Source organism: Anticarsia gemmatalis, chromosome 11, assembly GCF_050436995.1.
Source record: "Anticarsia gemmatalis isolate Benzon Research Colony breed Stoneville strain chromosome 11, ilAntGemm2 primary, whole genome shotgun sequence".
In the NCBI taxonomy this organism is placed as follows: Eukaryota; Metazoa; Arthropoda; class Insecta; order Lepidoptera; family Erebidae; genus Anticarsia; species Anticarsia gemmatalis.
In genome coordinates, this window is record NC_134755.1 from 6,974,265 (window position 1) to 6,993,311 (window position 19,047).

The following is a 19,047-nucleotide window of genomic DNA, read 5'->3' on the forward strand; positions in this document are numbered from 1 at the left end:
TCAGATATGCAATTATAAAATAAATAACTCTTAAGTCGTTGAAGTTAATTAATGCTATCTGTTTCAACTAAACAAGTTTAGAATCACCTACGTTTCAGGCGGAAACGTGTGTTTGTGCTAAAAACACTTTTAACTTCATACTATTACGAAACATTTTAGTTTGAAAGTAGAGTAATTTCATAGTCTTACAAAACGTCCTTAATCAGTCTGTTGCTTGAAATGTTCGTTGTTATACACGTTACCTATTTAATTTGGAAAACGTTACAAACACTGTTATGAACGTGAAAAATTGTTAAAACTAGCTCTTTGTCTTATAAGTTGGTGTTAAAGTCGATGTTAAAAAGTGTGGTTATAACAAAAATACTGAAAGTGCATTCACCTTGTGTAATGGAATGATTCAACGAAAAGGCAAGTGCTTGCTACTGTAAATAACATGTTGATATATATTTTGTCTGTAATTGTGATAAATGATTGTCAAATCTCTGATTAATATGCATTTTTGTTGTTTCTCTTCATGCTCTGTATCTCTCACGCACGAGTGGGGTACATTTTTCATCTGTTAAATTGGTACATTACTTTTTCAAGTACCTTTTTCAATTTAAACACTGGTAATACAAACAAAGGTTCAATATTACCTACACAAAACATGTTACTGTCAATGTCTGATATTTTTTTAAAAACTCAAATAAATACAGTCTACAATACTCATAGCCTTCGCAAATATATTCAAAACAGTTTTTGTATTCCTATTTATAATTTCAGTTCGCGTCATGATAGACTACTATTGTGTAGTCAAAGATGTTTGAACTAGATAGACGAGCTGCTATACTATAATATAATATATGTTACTACATACCTGGTTTTAAGTTAAAATACGTAATATAGAGTCATATTAGTCTCACTTGCATTTTCCGTTAGGTTTTTCTGGCCTGTCAATCAGATTTCTCGCTTTTCCTATTTCACTCATCTTCAATGTCTCTCTCTAACTCATAATTCTTCAGAACGCTATACCCCAAGAAATGCTCCACTTCAAATCGATCACTTTCTTTTATCAATAAATGCATCCGTCAGCTTGTATGACATACATAATATATACTTATATACGTATAATCAAGTTAAAGATGGCTGACTTTACCCATAACGGTTAAATCCCAAACATCCTGTCAAATATCCAAAAGAAAGCGTAAGATTTATTTTAAGCGTAAAATCTTCCAAATAACCACACTAAACTAATAGAGTAAATTCTGAAACATCCCTTAAATTAAAGAATTCTTTATTTTTCGGCAGTTGTGACTTATTTAATGAAAGGAAATAGGTACTTTTGTAAACCATACATACACATACATAAAATCACACTTTCTTCCCTTAGGGATAGGAAACCACTTCGAATTAAATAACATTTCTGAATTTGACCATCAATAATCACTCCTATATCTATATTTAATTTTCATCATCACATTGAATAATGGCAATGCATTTATTATCTAAGTATATTTAACACAATTTTTCGTCAATTACATTGTCATCAATATACGCATGCAACATGACTTGGGCGGAATCGTCGTGTCTGCTTCGACACCTCTGACATTTGAAATTACATTCAGTTAAACCCTTATTCTGTTATGAAATAAACAAAACAAGTTGTTTTCTCTGCGTCATACACACTCACGATGATAATAATAAAATTAGTAACCTTTTACCAGAAATAGATTGCTTATATTTTCTTATCTTTTGAATCATTGAAGGAAAACATCGTCATAAAAGTGACTCCTCAAACAGTTATCGAGCACTTAACTTCATACCTCTTTAAAAACACTTAATGTGTACCTCGATTCTCTACCACTATCGACTACCGACAACTGGCTAGCTATCGACATTTTGACATTTAGAATGTACTGCCAAAAAAGTTTCTACGACTCCCGTCAGAGGCGCTGATCAGGTGTTCATACAAAATTTATTTATAACAAACCTGTTAAAGAGAGACAATTGTGGTAGAGAATCGCGCTACTTGTCCACAGATCTAACTTGAATATAAAAAGAGGCTCTTGCCCCGCGAAACCAAAGAAGACGGTTTCATTTGTTTTACTGAATCATCGCATATCATATTATAATGACAAATTATTATAATAAATACAAGACGTAGTTTTGGACAGGTACTTATAAGATATAATATATTCCGCCATGGGACAGCCAACGAACAATGTAATTTATTCTTTTACATACCAATTCATTAACATGTACTTACGTCCATGAAGGTTTAATTCTCTTGAGCCAATTATTGTTTGAATCCTGATCCTGTATATGTTTCTGTATCTACTTGTATATCGATGGCATCCTTATGCGGAGTGTGGCCGGCCTTGAAGCAGTCCTCGACTATTGTAAGCATCTATTAAATAAACGTTTTGTATCTATGAGAACGGTAGATACACCTACGAATTTGCGTCTCAAATGTTCTGCGATGCTTTATAAATGCAGCTTAGATTAAGTCATTACTGGGCTTGAATAGAACTTAAATAAGTTGAATATTATGTCGTATATTTGTTTTGATCTAAATATCTTCCCTTTTCAAACGATATCATTATTTTTAAAAGCTATACAGCTATAAATATAAACATGAAAATGTGTAAATATGATAGAGATAACGAACGTTAATTATCAAATGAAAATGAAACCTGCGGTTGATATTTATTTTTAGCCATTACACGCCTATTTCCGTATCCGAATGCAATACGATATTATAGCTTGTTCTCAATGGCGTGACGTCATAGTATTGATCCAACTGCCCTCTACAAATACTGCTGTCAGTGCAACACTAGCATTACGTCATATTCTTTTAATAGTCGCATAATTCTCCTACTAAAACAGGTAATTACTTAACACATGAAAGCTTTTATTATGAACATTTTAGTGTACCCTATACCATCATGCTCTTTTTCGGAAAAAATTGTTTTCCAAGCTGGCAACACGAGACATACGTAATGCCGTATTAGTGATTACCCCTCGTGGTGGAAAACGCGCATGCGTGGAAAACATGGCGAAACGACGACGACCTCTCTGCAGGGCGGTAGTAGCCGTGCCATCCAGGCACGCACTTTATAATTTTGGCACAAAAATATTCTTTAAAACCATAAGTTTATGAGATAAACAGTAAAGAATCGTCAATAATAAATAGCTTTTCATCTCTAACAACTATACCAACAAAATGTACTCTGATAAATAAGGGAAATCTCCGAAATGTGAAAGAATTTAAAGGGGTCACTGTTTTTAAGATCCAGCCCTGTGTAATATTTGCATTCGGCTACGTTCGGAGCCGTTCGTGCATTTCCGTGGGGTTCGCCATCCAACCCCTGTCGAGATGCCTCGAACAGAAACTGAAAAATCTTTACAATATTTCCTCGTTTTTCCGTGAAAAAAAGTAGCTGTTGAGTGAAAATGTGGCCGTTATTACGTATTATAAATAAAGTTTATGTAAGACGTTGTTAAATAGTGATTTACATGGTTTTTGTTTAGTGTTAGTGGTAGTTAATTGTTGTGCTTACACAGTTTGCTGTAGGGGGTGAACGCAGTTCGATACTAAGGTAAAGATTGTAGCGAAATTGGACGTTCTTTTTTGTTTTACGGGTTCGTCGCATTAAGCCGTGATAACGGGCTGTTCGTAACAGAAAAAAAGTGAAAAGTTTCGTGCGATGAGAGAGTATTGTAATAAGAACTCTAATTTATTGCTTTCAGATTCGAAGCCATGAAAGACGTCGATGACGACGATGACTGAAAAAGGAGAAGTCAATAGGATGCTGGGTGAGTACAATACTAAATTACTAACGAAATGTCTTACTTTGGTAATAGTACTTTTATATGTCGTAGATTAAGACGCAAAAACTTAACACAGATTTGATTGTTGTAATACGATAACATATATATCCGAATGATTTACTAAATCACTACAAACAAAGTCATAAAAGGGCCATCCTAATAAAAAATTGCTTTTGTAAATTCTATGCGATTCTTTAATAAACCAACATTGGAATCATCCCCAGAGACAATTACGCATGTAATTCTAATCAATATAAGCGTTAAAAAAGGCAGGCTATTCTTGCTATACGGAGTGCGGATGTCACGAATCCTGTTTCCGTGACGCAATGGAACGTGGTCGGAATATAAGGTTTTAGGAGTAATTTCGTTGTTCATATCACTCAATAAATAACGAGGATTAGTCAGTATAATAATATAGTCAATAAAACAAGCAAGTAGGCTACAAACAATTTTCATGTACCTATTGTATGATTCGTCCACCGGAACATTTGATGTATCGCGTGGGCACTCTTTCGGCGCGATTGTTTTTTATTTGCGAGTGTCACAAACACTTCCTGGCACATGTGGCTATTCAAAACATTGTATGTATGATACGTCATCACAACACAGTGACCGTTTTGCGCAATGCTTTATTGATTTAGACGTGATTATTGGCAGGATTATGTCAAATTAATTAGGGCTACTTTTAAGAAAGTACTCAGATATGTAAGAAATAAGATTGAGGTTTGTGCCTTAAAATATAAACCTTCTAGCCACTTGCGTAAACGTATAGTTATACTACTATATTTCTAGTAATCTAATATAATCGAAATAACAGAACACGTAACTAAAATAAATTAGTACTAGTTTAGAGCGCGGAATGAATCTATTTCATTTCAGCATTAGATATTACTTCATAATCGTTTAGTGTGCGTGATCACTTAGATCGCATTTTCACGCAATTCTTACGAATATAATAGTAACTATTCTATTCGAAGCGCTTTCTGAAATATACATACTTGCAAATATTATTATTATTAAATATTAAAATGGCACCTGATACTGTTCAGGTATTTTTTAAAATTTCATAATAAAGAGGTTATAAACATAATATACGAAGTGGTCAAGCGAATTGGGTAGACACCAGGGAGCTGCCCTGTCTTCTGTCTACAGAACGGCTCAAAATAGAGATGTTGTTTTTTTAATTTGCCGGGCTTAAAGAATAATTAACAAGTAAAATTAGAACGATAAACCAACATTCAGCTCGGACCCAAGGGATTAAAAATAAGCCGCACAATTTAACCGTAACTGAATCCTTCCATTAGCTCCCGGTGTAAAAGTAGAGGTGAAAAATTAACCAGTCTGGGTAATCGAGTAAATTGATCTTCAAGGAAAATATTCGCTGGAAGTAAATTTTAATCAAGTTTCAGTTCTGTTATCCCCTCGGAAACATCTAGAATACGTTTAAGAAAAGATAAACTAGGGGATTGATTTTCAAGCCTGCGTTCAATGTAGCTTGGTGACGTCATTAATTTAATAAAGACAGGTCTATTGAGATCAAAACGTTCTCTGTTCCAAGATGTAAATATTATTATGCATATACATACATACTAGACATTTTTACAAAATGAAGTAGCAAATATTCAGCAGCTTTCCTACTTTTTCCATTTGGGTAACGTTAAATCATGAAATACAGAATAATAATTAAATAAATCTTTCTATTAGATATCTTGGAGTCTGATTGGTCTGTAATAGTTGTCTTGTTTGTACAGTATTTTCTTTTATCGTGATTAGGTTACGTAAATCGTCATATTAAATCATCTTCGAACTGTTTTCCTGCTCTCCAGAAAGCAATCGTCGGTCAATAATAATAGATAACAGCTGCTAATCTTTAATCAAAGTCTCTAACTGATATTTAAAGTCAACAGTCTACTACCGACTAGTGAATCAGTGTTTGTCCAATGACCACAATTTGTTCTCAAAGTTAGCACAATGATAATTGCCTTTTGCAGTATAATTAGTACTTTTTTGTGTATTTTTAATTAACTTACGTTTTATGTGAAGAAGGTTCGGAAGCGTTTCAAATTTCAATAGAATAATGAAACTACGAATCCATACTTAGAATATAAACCCGTGTATATGTATATCTGTTACACTTTCCCGGCAGAGGCAATGAACAATGTCATAATTTTAGTCAAAGACATATTGAGCCTTTTGGGAGTATGGGCACTCTATCGCCTGTCTATTTACTTATGTTAGGTAAACAAATTTTATTACGCCCATATAATTAACCCTTGCATATTTATAAAAGTAACCTGTAAATACACATGAAATTGTTTCAGAAAGTTTTACTTATGTATACGTTTCTAAACATTCTCTACGTTGCTAAATACTGTCAGATTATAGGCTACAAGTTCAAAACAGCTGTGAGTAGTTCGTGTTGTTCGTACTATTTAACCTTGTTATATAAATACCTAAAGTTAATAACTATATGTTCGTTCATATCTGTGTGGAATGTAATTAAAAACGCACGGCACTTTTTGAAGAGAAAGCACGTAGCCATTATGTTATGGACCGACAACCGCTAGACCACGAGTACCCTGATGCATACTGCTTAGTTGCATTTCACAATCATCCTTTGAGGGATCCAGTAGTTATACAATAGACACATTCAAACGCGATTAATATACCTGTATAACAGTACCGTACTAATCTGAAGTATTGTTTACATCGAGTAAATATTGAGTGCACTAGACGACAACGGATTAAAAATGATTGCTCGTGTGTGGTGTGTATTTTTAGCCTTATATAGAAATCACGCCAAGACAACCAGAATGCCGCGAGATGCGACAACACACTCATGTATGTGTCTAGTCAACTGATAACCTCTCGATAAAGCATTTTAACTCCCACACAGAAGATAAACTCGGGAGACTATTCAGAGAACATTTCCATAAGTGCAGTGCTGAAGCCGCGAATGGTAAACGACGTAAAGGTTATGTGTTATACAAACAAAAGTGTTTATACCAGTGTTAAAAATGTTATAAGGGATAAAAACAATAATCGACAGAGAAACAAACAACTTGTACATGAACTAAAGATTAATAAGAGAAAGAACAAATTGTGCGTGCGAGATAACACTTAGGGGGCTAGATAAACTTGTCTTCAGATTTAGTAAGTGTACGAAATGATCGCCTCGGTGTTGTGCTTGGTTGGCAAAATAATTCAAGTGGCAAAAAGTGTTTACTATAACAGTGAGATAGAACAATTTGAACCGAGGAAGCGAAAACCTCGGAAACGAACAAGAAGGTCAAGAAAAAAGAAAAGGCGGAAAGGTAAATTTACAATAGTTTTCAGTTAAAAACGTGCAAATATAATGTTACTAAAATCCATGTCTTACAGACAATCATTCGGAATGCACAAAAAATATCATTCACAAGTATTATTTTATAAGAGGATGGTGCATTATAATGAACTCCCAATTACCTTTTCATTTGTTCTCAAGACACTGGTAGCTCTGTACAATAAAGCTATTTACATTATTATAAGTACCGAGGTCATTAGATTACAATGATGTAACTCCTCGTGGGATGCCAAGTGTTGAGACAGTGTCGAGTTTCATAACAAAATAAACTCTTCAAAGCGACATCTGTGTGATAAAGGAATAACTAAGTGAACTTATCGGTTCGACTCTGAGTGCGATCGATTGATGTACCTACCTACCGTGAACTGTTTGTGTAAGCCACTAGATGGCAATAGTGATGATAACGAAAGGATTAAAATGTCTAGATCAGATTAGTATTCTAATACGTTAGTAATTTATAGACTTTCTCTTTTTATTTATAGATTATCACATAAGAAATTAATGTCTAAAACCGCTTTGATCGCCGTCCAACTTTATGCAAATTTATTTCGTTATACATTCGCCATGTCCGGCTTTCATGTCTTTGTCCGCAATATAAAGGACGTATGACGAATATTTGACCGTATGAGTTAAGTGTAGGCGAAAAACTGAATAGTTATTTTAATGTTCATGTTTATTTTTAAAACATTTAGTAAATGTCAACGTTTGTGTCAATATTTGTTAAAGAATCATTTATATCAGTATAGATCTCAGCAGTTTTATTCCGTAAATGAGAAGCCAAGTAATATTTCAACAGTAAATTCGTTTAACTTTCAATATAGCAAGAAAGAATCATAAAACAATTTCTAAATTTTACTACAGCTAACGGATCATGTCTCTCCACTTATAAAACGAATATAAAGTGTTTAGCGTCCAACATCGCTTTACTTACAATTAACTGTATAACGTATGTTCGGTAGACGAAGTATGGGAATGAGAAACCAACAATCCGCATTAGTGTCTCGATTTGTGGGGTCATTCACTCAGCTCCGTATTATGACTGATTTGGCAAACATACCGTTACGTTTTTAGTCATCCGGTGTTACCCCTCCTAATAGCAAATTGCAATATTTGCAACACACTGTATAGGCAACTGTATGTTTTTTTTAGGTAATTTTTACAATTACAATGACTTTGCCGGGCAATTTGCTCTCACACATAAGATCAATAAGTATGATTTGTAAAGTTATTTCTTAAAATCATCACACTCAACAAAACAAGGCTAAAACCGAATACAACTCGCCAATGCACTAGATAGAGAAAACTCCCTTTGAGGATACATTCAAGTAGGTTTATTGCAATTTGCAATATAATAATTAAATACTTAACCTGGATAAGTAAAACTGTTTTCTACGGGTAGGTACCTACACAGTAATTATAACCAAGCAAATAAACTCCATTTACATAGGTATTAAAATTAAATACAAATAAGTAAAGTGGCTTGAGTTTAGGCCTCTTCTATGTGCAAAACACACAACTTCCAATTTCTATGCGTAAGGCTATTATAGCGCTGAACATTAAAAAAATATTTTGATACTCCTAATAAAAAAAATCGAAACTTAATAACTATCATTTATTAAAAATGTCTCTTCACCATAAATCAGCAAAGGGTACCCTCGTAGGGGTCAAATAACAGTGTAATTATAAACAATCCACCCGCAGTCAACAGATGACAGCTGCGACTTACAATGTGATAGGGGCACGGGCCATAATCGACCAGGTTACTAAAAAAACAGTTCAAATAGAAGGTAGGTACTTTGTTTATTTTTTATCAGATTTTAAAAATAAGATCCACCCCAACAATCTGTTCTTTTTTTAATAACATGCATCTTACTCTGTAAGTCCATACGCTCTACTTAAACAATATTGTTATCAGTCTTTTCTATCGACTAACGATAAGAAACAAGCCTTAAGTCCACCATACGCTTTAATAGTGTGGTTTAGAGGTGTTAAGTATTACTTGAAACTACTGTTCTGCAGATTAACCACTAAGTTTACTGGAACAGATAAAAACATTGTTAAAAGTAAATTATTAGTTACTAGTTTCATACACCACTGCAACATCTGCATGCTTGAAAACAAGCTCTTGTTTCGTTACTGTTCACAACAGCGGCGCGATTAACGAAGTTTGACCATTATTTCGATTTATTATGCACCCTACTACCTTTTGAGAGGTTTGCCGTGAAAAGTGACGTAGCACTTGGTATGAAGTTGGCGCGCATGCGTACGTCAGTTACGGGCGCTGCGCCTGCGCGTTTGACGCTTTACTCGGCGGTGTTGTAGTCGTGATCCGATTAACAACGTCAGTTTTATTTTTGTTTTACATACATTATAATGATTACTACTTTAATTAGTGCATCGTACCGCTTGATCTGAATCACATGAAACTCTTATCACTTGATTAATGGAGTTTTATCAGTTTTTTATAAAGCGTAATCTGCCACCGTTCCATGAAATTACAACAAACGAACGCAAAAAATTATAACTTATGATGTTAAAATTTTAGTTTTGCTCCGCGCTTTGTGTTTTTAATTCAAGTGTTAAGACGCGTCGAGCGTAGTATACTCCAATTAATCCTGTTCTATTTGTATCCCGTCTCGTTCCCGACACACGCTCCCTGTCACTTGTAGCTGTGTTCACGTCGTTTGCTATCTCGCTCCCTCGCCCCGCGCTCATTCACGCGATTCATCCAATATTCCGATCGGGAATTCGGGATAGCGCGCTCGCAGCTGTCAAATCAAGCGATACGCGGCATAACCCTAGTAGTAACTAAATAATAATGTAATGTTGTTTTATTTCACTTTGCAGTGTCTTTACTTGTGTTTGTCATGTGCAAAAACAATGTGAAAAGTGGTTGTTAAACAAATTTTCCTAGTAACTTGTATCCTTTCTGATTTGCACACTAAAATCGATTGGAGACGCGAAATATGAGGTGTTTTTATCCTCGATGTGTTGAAGTGTTTAGTGATGAAGGTCCTTGATTAGTAATAGTGCACCAACATTCGAACACTACCTAAAGGATACATTGAGAAAAGAAAATGCGGATCAAGACATACTCAGATTTTCGCCCGAATGGTAAATATTATTTGAACAATTTGCATGGCTGTTAAACGTTATAAATCAATTTTAATTAAGTTGTGTTAAACATTAAGGTTTCTGATGAGGATTATAATAAATGCTAATATTTAATTGCTGGGCAATTTGTAGTGACTTAGCATCTGCACTGTACATTTTCCGCTATGAATCACTACAAGCATTAGAAGATACCTAGGCATTAGTGAGACCACAAACATGATTATCCAAATATCATAGTTATACATTCACTAGAATTGTCTCACGTTAGGTGGTGTACAATAGTGTTAACTCGACTGCATCAATGCATGCGGGTAGGTGTCGTAACACTGGGTGTTATTCGCAATATTCGTTGATGTAGTCACATTTGCCACGGCTAATAATTGTAATGAAAATGTGCTAACACGCCATTGTTATTAGCTGAGAAAGTTAAATTTCTCCAACTTACTGTACGTTCTTATGTAAAACTTAAACTTTCATAAGAATAGAAATATACACTAATGTCAACTAAAACTCATTGTCGTCACTGAGTCAGTAATTAGTCATATTGTTTAGCTCAGTTTTCTCACATCCTTCACTTTATATTGTAAATTGTACTAAGTTTTCAAAGATCAGGCACTGGCAGCCAAACGTATGGTTGGCTTATATCGCACAAAAACATCGGTTATTCTTACCAATTGTGTAGGCAGAACAAACAAACGTTCTCTCAAGACTGTTTATTTTATCAGTCGAATAAACAGATCACGTTATATTAGTTCGCTCATATGGGAATGAAGCAAAACAAAATATGAAAGCAGTAGAAACTTTCTGTTCACTTATCATTCCACGCGAGTTAACAAGCGATAGCCTATCGCCGAGGAGATCTGTAAGCCGGTACGTTATCGCTGTACGTGGCCAATATAAAGACGTTATAAAAGTCCTAAAAAATCTCAGTAAAAACAGGACTATTTGGTTTCTAATGATCCAGTTATTGTACTAGTAAATAACACAGTCATTACATACGTGTCAAGATTAGCACATTCATAACACGCGGCTGCATTATCGCGGCTGTGTGGCAGCTCGCAGCAGGCTCAAACGTTCTAATGATTTAAATTACGATGACTTGTCCTGTCCTCTCGTTGGCGCAATTGAGTCCGCCGAGGTCGGGCGCGGTTTCATCACGAACATAAATACATACAATAAAACATCTTCCATATGTCAGCCCATATGGGAGAAGGATAAAATACATGCCGTATGAGATTTGGAATGCAACGATTTCTGTTTGTGCATCGTTTCTAGCAACTCTTACATGAGAGGCATGGGTCAGCGGTCTTAATCTTAAGGATTAGTCATATTTGCCTTTGCATACCGAGATAGTATGTAATAGTTTGCCAAATCATGAACAAGCTTTGCACTATCAACTAGTTATCCGGCCGAACATTTCTTCAACACACCTAAACCACTTTTAGCTCAATACAATGATGATGACGGTCTATCCGACCGCTTTCGGTGCTGATGCGAACGAAGATAAACAACAAAGACTCAATACAAAACCTCCTGTGAAACAATTTCAAGCACACTTCAGGGAGGTAAAACACACAATTATTATAAATAAGTACATGTATGTATACGGAAACTTCATGCGTTACGCGTATTACATATTAACATAACAAACTGTACGAATTATGCTGATTATTCTAAAGTTTGTTGTGCGCAGACAATCAACAGAACAATAATGCTAAGAAACGATTCATTACAGCCAGTAGTATATATGAATAGGTTCCTCTTGAGTTAACCATCGGAAATGGAAACATTAACATGAACAATATTGATAATCTATGGCGATGACTTTTTCACTTTGTTCAACAACCTCCCATTGTTCTTTTCAACAGTCGGTAACCACATTATAATCTGACATTGTTATGGGTAACATGTTAATAATGATAATTCACTTTTGTTATTATAATTACACACGTATCTTATATTACTTAAAACTGAAACTACCTAATTTGCTAAAATGAATTACTCGACGTTTATTTTCTTTTGTTTTGCTAATCGTTGACTTTTGTAACTGTTATAACTGTCCACTTGTAGATGACGTATCTAATGTTTTAAACATAGATCGTCGTCTAGATAGAAAAAAAAACAAGGCTATATGGCCACATAAAAAATGTTTTGCTGTTATTAATATTAGCAATTCTTGCCCACGTGCTATGTATATTACCAACCCATGAATATGTAACGAGAAAATCTTAAAGTAAAACAGTTTCGTGTATACATAATAGATTAAAGTAAAGGCATTGTCATTGAAACAAAAACATTCCTACATTTTGACATAAACCTTATTTCCCTAACCTTGTCCATAATACGTGACCGTGAGATTTAGCGAAGAAAGTTAAAATATTACTTTGTACGAGAGTGACATCTATTTGTTTAACGATAAGGGGCATTCTTCATTAAGATGCTTGAGATAAGATCTGACGGCTTCACGAGGCTGTCTGAGAATCTACCCTTGACACCCTAGTAGGGGAGAAGTTTCCTTATTCAATCGATTCTGTGATCCACCCTCGTCGAACGCGACACAAATAACTATTGACTCAGGTGACTTCCCCATCACGAACGACAACTCTGACTTATCTCTATCTACGGTATTATAAGACATCTGTATTCTATCGTCTGGTTTTTTATTTTTTGGTTCAATATTACAAGTGTGAGAGTAAGGATCGTGACTCTTGGGAATAACGTCAAGATTTCGTTGTTATTTTAATTTGAAAAATCTGTTTCGTGTGGAGGCAATTTCGTCTTTTGTTGTTCTACAATTTGGTTTTAGGTTCAATTTACATCTCATTTGTTTGTTTTGGCTATACATCATTGTAAATGGGTCGGGAGTATAAAACAATTGAGGTTATTATCGTCGTTTGTATTGAAGCATTTGGGACGGTTATTAATGTGATGGTGGTAGTCAAATTGTGCCACTGAACTCTATGTTGCGTTCTCCTTTACATGACAGAGATGCGTACATATTTTCTCATATGTTGTGACGTCACTCATGTGTACACTTTTACATATCAATCAAGTATAGATAATGATCAGCTCGTGTAGTTGCGTGTGATACAACAGATTGGCGTACAGCGAAAGTGATCACTAGAGTCAGTGGTTGCTTGTATGCAACATCATATTAATTATTAGATTTTACTATTTATAATCAAGTACAAAATAAATATTTATAATCGTGTTATATGCAGGAAAATATACACTGTATAAGCTTTTCCTGGTTAGTATAACGCAATCACTACAGTTAATCCACAAACTAATGTACTGTTTGTAATAATAATATAGTTGTAAGTACTTCCACATCCTACATATACTCGTATTATGTAAAAATATGTTACACAACAGTCACAAGACATATGGTTATTACTTTCATTTGTTTCATTTACTTGTGACGGTGAAAAAGTGTTTGTTATAAAACTGTCGTTACACACTAGTCTTTATCGCGTCACGGTTTAAACAACTGAAGAAATGTTTATGGGACTTTCTGTTATAATATTTTGAGGAGATCATAAAACATAATACATATATGTTTAGAAACAAAATGGTACATCTTAGTAAGTATGAGATTTAAAAAAAAAATATATATATTAGAATATATTTCCCCATCACAAGTATTTTATAACTTACTGGGAATGCTTCAATTTTGTAAAGTTGCAAAATAGAGATGCAATAAAAAATACGTATATAAGTGGCGTTCTCTGGTCTCTTCCTACTCCTATGGGAAGTATATGTGTATATATTAATGTATAATAATGTTTTACATTTTATTCTTCTCGTCTACCTACATAGCTTATTGACAAGCATTTCCATCATCAACTTAGAGGAAGTTAGCAAATAACATAATATGCCACTAGAACGAGGTTTGATTTCTTCAACTGATTTCAAAATGAATATTAATGATTTTTATATTGTGGAATAGTGTTATACTTGTTCAGCTACTAACTTCTTACTAAATATTGGCGGATGAAACTTACCTTTTCGTAAACATAACATAACGAAACAAGGTTCTATACATGAACAACGAGGGTAATATTTTAGACAAAACCAATTGAATGCAAAATTTTAGAGTAATTTTTAGAAAATACTCTGGACTTTGCTTACAGCTGCGCCAGTCACATCTCTTCTATGGAAGTACATAGGTTTTCCATATTTAATGCTGCCTGCTTCAAACATCAACCCGAAACAAAATATGTCATTATTCTTATTTATTTAACAATATCATGGCCATACTAAAAAACGATGTTACGATGTATACATATATAGTACATAGAAGATCGTAATCAAGTCGGCAACATTAATTTCAGCAGCATTGCGCATAATTTCTAGTTTCCTGTAGTTGCCGAGTCCTTTAGTGCTATAATCACGGTCTAGTGAGTGTTATAAAGTGGTTTGTTTCTTTAGTGAATACTTTTTGTTATTCTTTATCGTGTATTGTCAATTGATTGATATATATTGGATAATAATGAGTTCTTACGGAACCATGAAGTTATATGTAACAGTTCCAATTGATACATTTAATAAAGTAAGCATGATATGCTCTAAAGCACAAGCTTTGGCTAAAATCAAACTAGGTACAGGTATTATGATTACAAGGGATTAAAATCGTTAATGGTGGAACGTGGCTTCATTCCATACACCTATACTTTCTGAAATGACAGGCGTGATAATATGTTTGTATGTACGTAAAACTATAGGTTTGGATTGCAATCTATTCTGTTAAGGAAAACTATTGTATAAAAGGATACAGTCAGAAAATCGACGGTCATAATACTTACCTCATCTACTTAATCTAAGTTTTTGCAAATAAAGAATTATTTCCTATAATAATTATTTATCTCGGAATGAAAATTGCAGAACAAAAGATTTTTACTCAAAGGAAAATATAATCCAGTAACAGTAATATACTTCACCTTGCCAGCAATTCTATGATTGTGCCGAGACTTCCTGGCAAATCACTCACTATGTCGGAAAAGATTGAAAGTTATTGAGCATCCTTTAAAGGTAGGCTGAAACGTTTCCTAATCAAATCATCAGCATTTATTTCCTTAACATTGAAATAAAATATGACGCTCATTATCTGGATGATAAAGTAAATATAAAAATTATAATAAATATTTAACTACTAAAGGAAAGCCTTGCTCTACATTTACGTCTTAAATACTATCAGTTGCAAAGATTAGCAAAAATATTATGAAGACCAAGGCTCTGACATTGAATAAGATAAACGTACACGTAAGCATTTTTAAAAACTTGCCCTCTTATTCATAAAAATATATGAAGCTATGAAAGGCTTATAAAGTGCTTTGTTTCTTTCACTCCTTAGCGAAATGAAAGAGAGAAAACATATTATTGCAGCTTTTTAACTAAAATTGGTTTATAGAGTGTTTATAAATGAGACGGTTGGATTCTAGCAAAAGAAGTAAGATTTAACATTACTTATTTTGACTGATCCGTAAAGCTACCAATAAGTAGGTACCTACTTGATGAAGGGTTCTTAATTGTTCTATTTTAAGCTATTCTTCAGACATACTTATATTCGTAGAAATGGATGATGATGACGTGTGCCCAAGCAACGCGTTTCAAGTCTTTCCTTATTTAGTCACAATAAACCGAACTCACGAACATTATATAGTACATATTTAGCTATAAGTTATATGCGTAAGTCGGCATGAACTTCACTGACTTTTAAAGGTGAAGTTCAGCTGAAAAGTTCACGAGCATGGATATTAATAAAATTATGTACAGGTACATGACCGATATAATAATACCATTGAGTATCGCGTTAATTCATGTAGAGGCACTAAACATGCAAATTTCTATCACTTGCTATATTTTTCTGATTAAATCTTAAGCCTTTTTTGGCATTGTTTGGGAGCAAACAAGTGGTTTTTAAGAGAAACAAACAAATGGGGTTATCTAACTCGGTCAACATTATTATTAATAAATTCCGTCTACACGAATAACAATGTTGAATAATTGTAGCTTCAACGAGTAGGTGCTCAAGTGTTATGCACAGTTTAGAACTCTTACAGCGTATCAAACAAAAATGTACAGAGTAACTAATTATAGTAATTAAGTTATCACTCGAATTGTTGGAATGAAATGTCAGGGATCAAGATAAAATGTACGCGAAATGTGTCCAGTACAAAAATGGTTTGGTGAAAGATGTATTTACTTCACACAAGGTGCTTCGGTACCAGGTGAAGAATTCGTACTCACATCTGCCGTGTCGGCTAAATTTATTGTAGCAGTTTAAATTAAGTACAATCATTTATTTAGTCAGATTGTAACCACCGAGCGAGACTTCATTTTGTAAATCGTTTAGTAACGCCTCTGAATTTCTGCTTCGACGTTTCCTCATAATGTTTTGTTTTATTCGAAGTAAGTGTTCGAGAAGTTATGTCTTTTGAGAGGCAATAAAATTAAGACATGAATCACAAACAACCATAATTACGATTTCCAATATTGGTTAAATAACAAGAATAAATCAGTGTATGTAATTCTACCATTTCATATACCGCTAGTACGGTAGATACATAAATACACGTTAAAAAGTAAATGTCTACTTTAATCGAATCAGAAAACGTACATAGACTTTTCTAGGTATTTATTTTTCAAGTAAATTGAACCGATGCCAATAATATGAAAATCTGGATTACATTAAATTAACCTATATTTTACACAAATGTTATAACAGAAGTTGAATCTAAATTTTTTGCGTGTTTTATTTTGAGAACATCCTGAATTATTTCAGATTCATGAACAAATAATATTATTATGTTAGCTAGTATGCCATAAGTATATATCTACTAGAGACTACTCAAAATGGAAGGGGTGTAACTTGATTAAAAGCCGGATCTACAGAATATCAAAAATGAAAATTACGTTGACATGTTATCAATAATATAATCAAAAATCTAAATTATAATTAACCATTGCGTCAAATACAACTCAGATAATCGTCTTATGATTGCGATTGCATTTTAATGCATACCTTGAAATAAGATTTAAATTTAAAACATTTGATAACCACGTAACCACTTAGTTTATTGCAGTAAGTAAATTAATAAGAAAGTCTTGTTACATTTTGAAGTATGTCCCACATTTCGCGAACAGTTTACAAAATGCTTCATAATTTCAGCAACGGCAGCTACACGGCTTAATCTTCGAGGAAATGCTTACATAATTTCTTGAATATCCATCGCATGAAGAGCACCCGACTTTGGCTTAAATTAATCGACTTCATTAAGTGAAACGTTTTAAACAATGTGCCTTAGTATTACCTGCATTATGTAAATGTAAACACGACAATTTATAACGGTAAGACAGAAATTCTAGCAGTGCTGAATATTATTCATCGATTATACTATGAAATATTTTCCGGCATTGAAACGTTATCGATAATCTTGTGATTGATTTACCAGCCAATAATACTCTGTAAAGTGCATTCGATAAAACTAACTCAGCATGATTCAAGTTCCCCTTGAGTTCAACACCTCTTGTCACCTTTACATGTTCATTATAGTGTATATCTAGCCCGCCCCTCTGATGTTTCATCAAGGGCTTTTAGCTTTTAAATATACGCAACGTATGCAAATGTATGCAGCACTCATTTACGGTTAGTCTTTCTCCCCAAAATATGTGCTACGTTGCAGTTTGCTATTGTTCACCATTTAAGTATTTTTTATTGTCAAACGTAGTATTTGTCTAGTCACTAGGAAATAACGATGTTAGCTAGAACAAAATAACGTAGTAATTCACAATTTCATGTCAAAGTGCATTTTTATGTCGGGACTTACAAGAAAATATGAAAATAAATTGCGAACGTACTCCCGCTCGCAGGGGCTGACTCCGCCCTGCATGAAAATATTGGATGAATCACACCGTGCGTGTTTTACCGGAAAGCCTAGCGAGCTCGTAAGGATTAACAGCCCGAGGGGCTTGGGGGCATACCGTATAATATTGTGCTAAGACTTTATTGGATTGCTTTCTGCAGTATATTTATACATACGTTTATACATATACCGTGACCTTTATTGTCACATGTTAGAAAGCGAACAGATTTCATGTTTTAACCGGTGTCGCTGTCTAAAGGCCACTGCCGTTAGTTTCCTAAGTATGAGCTATGAAAAGGTTGCGTGCTGATATTAGGTCTTGCTCTCTCCATTACACCGACGGTTCAAGGGCGTGCTTATTTAGCTACAGTCGGCCTGATTGTTAGGTAAATGTTAGCCACCAAGCGCACCAAGGTCAAGCGATTTGATTAATAAACGTGATTTATGATAATCTGGGAAGAAAAACCCCCAAACATTTTCCTAATATTTGTTTTGCCACGAACGTTCCAGGAATTCGTCGGGGTTGGGGTAGTGCGCCGACCCTTCGTGCATTTGCCGTCTGAGTCGATGTAGATACCTATCTAGATATAGTGTGATAGCCAAAGTTAAACTGTAAGGGGACGGTGGGTACATAATGTAGATGCTTTATGACCTATTCGAATTGTATAGGGCGAAAAACTTTGGTGCAGTTATTACAAAAATACAATGCTAAGAAGTTCAAAAGGTTCAATCTCGAATTATATCTAGTAGCTTGTATACATACCCACATAACGAATTTAAGTAGATACTTACCGTAGTAATTAGGTACGTAACTTAATCATTTCGATTGCATGAGACATGTCGTGCGATGCTTAAAGTATCTGTAAAATGAAAAGAACTGACACATTAAATTTAAAACCCGTCACGAAGAATATT

At 34.2% G+C, this 19,047-nt stretch overlaps 1 protein-coding gene across 9 annotated transcripts in view; it reads left to right on the forward strand.

The window, feature by feature from the left end:
• LOC142976425 (uncharacterized) overlaps positions 1–19,047 on the forward strand; it is a 67,281-nt gene that overhangs the window by 1,456 nt on the left and 46,778 nt on the right. Inside the window, exons 1-2 of one of the 9 annotated variants that reach the window (XM_076119777.1) lie at positions 266–408; positions 3,730–3,795. In XM_076119777.1, coding sequence (XP_075975892.1) covers positions 3,753–3,795 — 43 coding nt within the window. In that variant the 5' untranslated portion in view covers positions 266–408; positions 3,730–3,752. Of the gene's footprint in view, positions 1–265; positions 409–3,361; positions 3,579–3,729; positions 3,796–6,797; positions 7,125–9,407; positions 9,495–10,000; positions 10,268–19,047 lie in introns of those variants that run through there. The other 8 variants (XM_076119778.1, XM_076119780.1, XM_076119779.1 and 5 more) reach the window with 8 other exon arrangements.